The sequence below is a fragment of the Channa argus genome, chromosome 1, assembly GCF_033026475.1.
Source record: "Channa argus isolate prfri chromosome 1, Channa argus male v1.0, whole genome shotgun sequence".
In the NCBI taxonomy this organism is placed as follows: Eukaryota; Metazoa; Chordata; class Actinopteri; order Anabantiformes; family Channidae; genus Channa; species Channa argus.
Window position 1 is genome coordinate 16815301 of NC_090197.1, and position 8026 is coordinate 16823326.

The 8026-nt window shown below is 38.7% G+C and overlaps 1 protein-coding gene across 1 annotated transcript; it reads right to left on the reverse strand.

The window, feature by feature from the left end:
* Window positions 1-773: 773 nt before the first annotated feature.
* Window positions 774-6534, reverse strand: rp9 (RP9 pre-mRNA splicing factor). The gene is made up of 6 exons (XM_067502949.1): window positions 6226-6534; window positions 5977-6007; window positions 5756-5885; window positions 3978-4069; window positions 3507-3568; window positions 774-1769 (listed from the first exon to the last, which is right to left on the reverse strand). Exons 1-6 carry the CDS (start codon window positions 6369-6371, stop codon window positions 1556-1558), a joined length of 675 nt encoding a protein of 224 aa, XP_067359050.1. The 5' UTR covers window positions 6372-6534; the 3' UTR covers window positions 774-1555.
* Between the last annotated feature and the right edge of the window lie 1492 nt (window positions 6535-8026).

The following is an 8026-nucleotide window of genomic DNA, read 5'->3' on the forward strand; positions in this document are numbered from 1 at the left end:
TGCTTCTGTGACTGAATCTCATCTGGGAGATTCATTGTGCTACTCAGGAAGAGAGAGGGAGAAGTCAGCATGGAACAGGTTGTTTCAATGAACCTGATTCGTCTTATGTTACAGGTCAAAGCACCAGTAAAAGGATGTTCAGAGCTGTTATGTGAAGCAGTTGGCAAAAGAAGAGCGGGATGAGGAAATAAACGAAATGATCAGTAGCTGAATGCTTTTATGGATGTATAATTGGTCACTGCTTGATAGACTAAAATATCCTCACACAAACACTCCCTGCTGCATTTGAGCTACTCCAAAAGCCTAAGACAGAAATCTAAATGGAAATCTAGCATGCTTGTTCCCAGTAGGTCTACAGTAATTGTCTATCAGGGTCATTAGGAAGCGGAAATGTTTCCAGTTCATTTCCACAGGGATTCCTTTTGCAAAACGTGCTGCTCGCGAAGGAGAGAAACAGACTTCCTCATGTAGCCTAAAGGGTAAGTCTTATATTAAGAAGCGTTCAGTCTGCAAACTTTTTACGTTTTTGATGGCAGCTCGGCACAAAGAGGGAAGATATCTTTGCATTGTTACAGACTGTAAAAATGATTTCTGAGAAACACACTGAAGTATGTTCAGACTGCTGGCAAGAGAAGATCAAAAGAAAAATGTTCCCTGGCTCTCGGAAAGGTCACTACAAGAGTGTGCCACGCACAGTTAATGATCAGACTTGCGTGTCTAGTTTTACTGCACAAGATGATTAATATAAAAAAATAGAATCATACACATTAAAGTCAAGGCCTTAAGGATAAACAGCTTTATTTTCACACCCTAGGGATGGATCAACAGAGAAATCTTCCAGAACAAGGGAACACATTACATTCTTTCCCCATCTCTGTAGCTCGCCTTTTCAGCAAATAAGCATATTCCAACCTCAAATCATTCCAAATATTTATGTACAGTCACAAGCATTCAAACATTCAGGCTTGTGGGGAAAACAAACTCTAACTGTACTCTGACATATAATTTAAGATTTTTTTTCCATGTCTACAGTCTACAATCAAAGCATTTAATACCAGTAAGATGGTAGGGATTTTAAAAACATTGGTGGAAAATACAATCTCTTAATGACCCGCTGCATTTGATGATATGCTACCTCATTAAAACCCATAAAAGAACATTATCTCTTAGACCAGCTTGTTCGTTTCAGATCATTTTGCATTCATTACCCATGCAGCTAACAGCTTTTGACACAGACTTGCACCAAGGCACACGTACTGTACAGACATGCAAACTTCAGCATGTATTCCCTGTGTTGAGCCTGTGCTGCACAATCGAACAGAGGGGATAACAATGCAAGTTATCACCCTAGAGCAAATAAAATGCCCGGGAGAAGACACACGCATTACACATACAGATTTTCAATCTGCGAAGACTAGGCTTAAGAAGGTCCAGAGTGTCATGCTGATGTACCCTGCAGAACACACCTTTGTGTAAGCTCTAACTTCGCTGCTACTTCATTCACAGTCTCTTCCTACATTTAAAGCACGTAGTATATTAGTACATTTATCAGCACTCAATCCGAATCTGAGCAGTCGCTCGTTTTGGAGCACTTATGCTTTCGCTTCCTTTTCCTCTTCTTCTTGCTTTTCTTCTTTTTGTCCTTCCTCTTTTTCCTCTTCTTGCTGCGATGATGGTCAGAGGAGGAGGAAGAAGAGGATGAGGAGCTGTCTGAGTCAGAAGAGGAGGAGGTGGTGGTGTCCTGGAGGAGCTGCTGCAGCTGCTGGATCCTAGAAAAAGGAAAAGCAGGGAGGAGAAGTAGCAGGATGAGAGTCAAGTGCTGGAAGAAAACCACAACTGATGCAGACTCAGATGCCTGAGTTGGCAAGCATCTGAAGTGAGTCACTGACTTCGTCCCAGTGCTGAAATATCCGGATTGTGGAGCCAGCCAAGTGTCTACTTGCGTTACATATTTCCAGTAATGCCAGCAGTAGCCATTAAAACTGCAGGTGTGGGGAGGATTTTCAGAACACAATAGATAAATGACTTCTTCCTATCAATTCAATACCAGGCTTGAGCTCAGATGACTTATCAAATATTTACTACTGAGAAGTTCTAACAATAACTGATGGCTAACTTTCACAGAGGGGAACTATTCACATTTCATTTCATGGTATTAAAATGAAATTACCATTTGATCATCAAATAACTGAACCTTCACAGGCTCTGTGGTTTTAACTGTTCAGAAGACTAGTGAGTACAAGCAGTTAATTAAACAAACTAAAACTGACTTCAGCAGCTCCCCAACTATGTCCACTGAACATAGTCCGTCTTCACATCACTTCACAAAATAAGGGAAAAGGTACCCCACCGCTCAAGAAATACTAAATAGGGGGGGAAAAAGAAAAAGAAAAGACATTTACCATACAGTGTAGGCCACTAGAGAACAGGCCGTGTAATAGGCTGAGAAAAGTGACTTTCACATCAAGAGTGATATCAGAAATGTATTTTTTTTTTTAAAGACCTCCAGAAACTGAACTATTCAGCCATGAAAGCATTTCTTTGACAAACTCTTTTGAAGTGTCCATCAGGCCTCATTAACTTGGGTAAAAATCACTCAGAGCAGAATGATCATCTGAACACTAGGGATGTCACACTATTCTTGACTAAATCATAAAAGCACTCGATGACCCATATCTCAACTTAACAAAAAATTAAAAAAAAAATATCTTAAAATCAGTGGAAAGATTTCCATTTTATTAAATCCATTGGTGATAATTCTGTGAGTTTATTATTCAGGTCAAAGTGGGTAGCGGAGTTGTGCTAGAATGCATTATAAGAAGATCTAATGTTAATGTTCTAATGTTTCAGCCACCTTATTCATTTTAAATAGTCACAACCAATAAAAACCTCATTATTCCAGGGATAATTACCACATCAACAACTGTTAAAAATACTTAAAATCAAATAAACCAAACAATATTATCAATAAAAGACAAATGCAAATAGAAAAAAAGATAAAGATTAGGTAGCCAGTGATCTTCTTAAGCTTGAAAATGTATTTTTCTTTCTGTGCTTTCATAAATTACCACCTGGTGCTAAGAAGCCACCATCTCAAACACAACTTAAGATGCTGAAAGAGTTTGAACTTTTTCACGTTTATTTCAAAGAAAATGCCAGAATTAATGTGGCACAGACACACAACTGAGACTTCAAAGAGCCACTGGCTTTTGACTAACCTGTTTTAAATTCATGCATAAACGTGTGTGCTGCCATTGTGGATCTATGCTCAAATACACACATACAGTAAGCATCCTGGTGTCAAATATCATTTGCTAGAAATTAGCACAGAGAACCAGCAACCATGAATGAAGGGAAAGCAGTCAACAACTGTAGGTTCTGTATGATTTAATTGCAGAGAGCTGCCGCAAAACTGTCTGTCCTTTTACTCTCACTCAGGTAGATTTGAAACAAAGTTTTTAATCAGCTATCCAACCTGCATGAGTTAAATAAATCAATGAATGTACCTGGTTTCTTTTTCATTTCTTTTGTTTTCCCGGATTATGTCGTACATTGGGTCTTCGTGAGCCTAAAAGAATAAAAGCATGTGTCATTGGCCACCATGAAGAAACAAGTTTTGCTGATCTTCTTGCTACATGCAAGAAATTACACCCAACTAAACACATTCCAATCACTGTACAGATTCTAGTATTAGGTCAGCAATTTTAAAAAACAAAATCTGTGACAAATTATGAAACAGTTGCATTTCTTATAATCCTTGCAGAGGCCGTGTGGCTCATGCAGTAAGCATCGTATAATTATAGGTTGTGTGAAGATGTCTGTTGCCCACGTTTCTCAGTGCATACATAACATGTCCGAGCCCTATCGTTAACCTCCGTCCAGTTTTCAGTCACAGCTTATAGACTTTAGGGCATCATTTTATATAAATAAGATCTTATATAAATAAGTATGTGTGGATCATTTTGGTAAACACTCACCACTCTGAACTGCTCAATTTTCTGGTTCCCTTTGATGAAGAAAGGACACTCCCTGTCCCCTGTCCTGTGGCCGTAGCGCTTACATCTCCAGCCTGAGGACAAAAGTTGAAGAAAAAAAGAAAGAAAAAAGGGTGACCTATCCATTTCTTGAGCATCTCAAGGCCTTTTTTAGTTAACAGATTGTGCTTACTTTTGACAAGTACTCATGACAATTTATCAAGTTCACTAATTCACTAATGGGGGCTGTAAAATGCCAATGAAAGCTCTGGAAAAAGCTACTTCACTATATGAACCTTGATTTAACATTGCTTTGGTAAACTATGTCTTTTTTTATGGTTATATTCATTGTAGTTTCTTCAAACCCCCATCCTCACTAAAGAGTTAAAAAAAATATATAAACACACACACACACACACACACACTAATGCCAGGTAAAGAAAATATTCTCCTTATTTGAGTAACTTAAAGGTAACAATAGTACTAACTTGGGCTCACTCACTCACTGTTCTCACTACCGCTCACATAATGATTGTAGTGGCATGTTTCATTACAGACAAATTCAGTCGTTTCTTCACTGAAAAAAAAATTAGCATCAAAATTTCACACAGTTTTAATGTTCTACACTTCAAATGGCAGTGTCGATATCACGAGCTTCAGTCTTAGTAAAGTGAGAGCACATAACTTCTGTAAATCTTGTAAAAGTAGAAGTAAGCATGAGCATTTACTTCGTCTATGCTCCATCAGAGCTTTCTGTTCCTTTAAACAGGGTGACATATTTAAACATCTTTCAAAAGGATGAGGCAGAGTGAGTTTTCTGGAACAAATGCCAACTTGTGGACAGACTCAGTGTGTGTGTGTGTGTGTGTGTGTGTGTGTGTGTACTGACTATTTTAGTCCTTGCCTGTTCGTGCAGCATGAAAATGAGCAGGACGAAAGAATGACTGAAGACTGAAAATAATGATAGTCTTTGTTTGACCAAAAGGACTGAAGGTAATCTTCCCAGTACCATCATTAATCCGCAGACCATCATGTTTGTCAGAAAAAAGCTTGGACATGGTGTTAAATGTCAAGCTGCTGCGCTAACATTTACATTATAGACACCACTGCCCACTAATGGAGGTTTACTCCCACCTACAGTTCTTGAACCATAAATGCTGATGTTACTCCTGCAACCAATAATTAACTTGTATACAGTGTACATCCAAGAGGTATCAAATAGATTCCGGATTTTTGTTTCTGTTCCACATAACAACAAATACTGAACTTACAAGAGAAATGAAACCGAGTCTGTCTAGACTCATCTGTTTGAATTAGTCACATCTAAAAATTTTCATGGGAATTGTATTGAATTTAAAGTGTGTCGTTTATTCATAGAGTAGTTATAATCAAAATCTCTTAAAGCCCTAAAACTTTACAATATTTGGCCAATGAGGACATTTCAAGGACTTGGAGACAAGTCTGCTGTGCCGTACTTCAAAAAAAGATTTACCTTGAGTACCTTGATACAAATCAGAGAGAAAACTAAGATCAGAAAGAATGTAAAGCTGAAAAATGGGGATAATATAGAATGGACATAAGCCCCTGCTCTGCTACTCATAGATTTATTTCATATTTACACAAGACTCTGGGTGTAGAGGAGCTCCACCCCAGACATCGACCCCTCACATAGCTGTGTGACATGTCCCAGAGGGTTGCAATAATTTTGAGTATTTGCAAAAACAACTGGAGTCTGCATATTTCTCTCCCTCAGTGCTGCATCAGTGTAAAACAGTACTCACACTGCATCACCTTCACCTCCTTCCCCAAAGGCATCCACAGCCCCCTGGTGGGGGCATGTGCCAGGAACTTCCTGGCGTCTTCATTTCCTGGTTCAGCAGGAATACAGTCCTCCGGTTTTTCCTCGTGCTCCTGCAACAGTGACAGTCACTGTCACCGACTTTTAGACAATTAATTACCTTATGAATTAAGACCCAAACCCACAAGAAATCATCAACTTTACCTTTACGAGTCCCGGTGGAGGTTTCTCATAGCTGCGTGAGAAAAAATTAAAAAAAATAAGAAATACAGGAATTAAACACTGAATTCCCATGTTCCCGCAGAAGTATGAGTTATAAATATTGCAAACTATACCAGCCTTACATGAAGAACTGGTTGAAAGTAGCAAGGAAGTGAATTAATCACGTAAATAAAATGTTTGCACATACATCTGGCGAGCATAAACAGAAATGCTCCCACTACTGATACTCACAATATCTCAACATGTTTCAGTTTCTGGACTTCATCGGTGAGTTTGTTCGTGTGTCTTGTGAGTTTGTCTGAATCCTGTTTCGATGACTTGTGTCTCTTGTGGTCTCGTCTGTCCTCCTTCTCGCTTCTTCGCTTTCTGTCTGACATTGTCCTGATATAGACAATGTGCGCACTCTAAAAAATCATGAACTTATAAGTGTCACCGTACTAAAAGATAAAGCCTTAAATATGCAGTGGGAAACACGAGCCAACATGCTAACCTGCTGCTAACTACAGACCCTTTCTGCAGCGCTGCTGTACTTCCTGTGCAGCCGCCTTAGTTAGTTAAAGTCCAGCGCCACCTGCAGGACATGGACAGTAACATACTGCGTTTTGGCGTTTTCTCTCTCTCTCTTTCTCTCTGAACTTAAATCTCTACTGGCTGTACCTCGTAGGTCCTATAGCGGTGTCTGTTCTTTCCAAAAGCTGAGCTGAACTACTTCTCTTGTAAGAAACTTTCTATATACATTGTTTCCACAACTGGTAAAACAAAGGCAAACTTCAAATGCCGTTATATGACGCCATCAGTTGCGTAAACATACATCTGATTAACCTTACAATACACAATATAAACAAAAAAAGAGGAAACCCTGGTTGGCTCATACAAATATAGTAGAGCTTTATTTATTTTCAATACAACGCGTGTCTCTTGAATAAAGATCTTCTAAATCTTCTAAAGAAAGAGTATAGCACCATGTTTTGGGGTTTAATTGATTTTACTTTGTTTAACTACCATATGTGCAAAGATTTATTACCTATTCTTAGTTGACCTTAATACTAACTGTAATATGATGCATTGTGTTTTATCTGTTAAAAAACCTAAAGGATAGGTTTACAATTTTTTAAGTCTGTCTTAAAGCAAAAGTTATTTTCTGCTTGGTGCTTGTACAAGCACTGAAACAGAGCTTCCTGCCATCAGTCTTCCTGTTAACACTGACCTTTAAGAGTTAAGTGATTTGAAGTTGCAGCCATTGCAGAAAAAAAAACATTTGTTTTTTTAGTTATCAATTAAACTGAGGATTTAATACTGAAAGATTTACACTTGAATTAGTTAGTTGACTTCAGAGTCTTCATATTAGCTGCTTAAGCTTGGTATTTAAATTAATTCTTGCCCAGGAAAGTGGAGTTTGACCCCCATGGGGATTTAGGAAAAGCTTCTGTCCATGGCTAGTGTGAACTGGAGATTTCTCTCCAGTGTTCATAGTGGGCAGGTTTTAAAACCCACAGTACGTTAGAAATTATGAACCTATCCTTTGAACTTTCAAAGCACATAACTCTAAAATTAATGTTTTACCTTACATTTGTTTGGCTGACAGGTAAGTAATAAGTCTGCACTTCCATAGTGCTTTTCTACCTATTGATACCCAAAGCACTTGACACTGCTTCTCATTCACCCATTTTCACTCACAATCACACACACACAGCGAGCTGGCTTAGGCTTACTGGGAGCAATTAAGTTGGGGTTCAGTGTCTTGTTCAAGGACACTTCTGCAAGTGATCGGAGGACCCGGGGATCAAACAAACAACATTGTAGTTGGTGGACGACTGCTCTACCTCCTGCGCCACAGTCGTACTATGAGGTAGGATGTATCCTTAAAATGTCTCCAATAATACATCTGGATTCATGTAATATAGTATATCTATAACTGCCTGGATATGGATATAAATCTGAACTGGGCTTAAGTTGCAGTGCAATACATTTTAAGACACTTACCTTAGACACCCACAGAAAGCAAGAATAAACACCACAGTTGACTGACTGA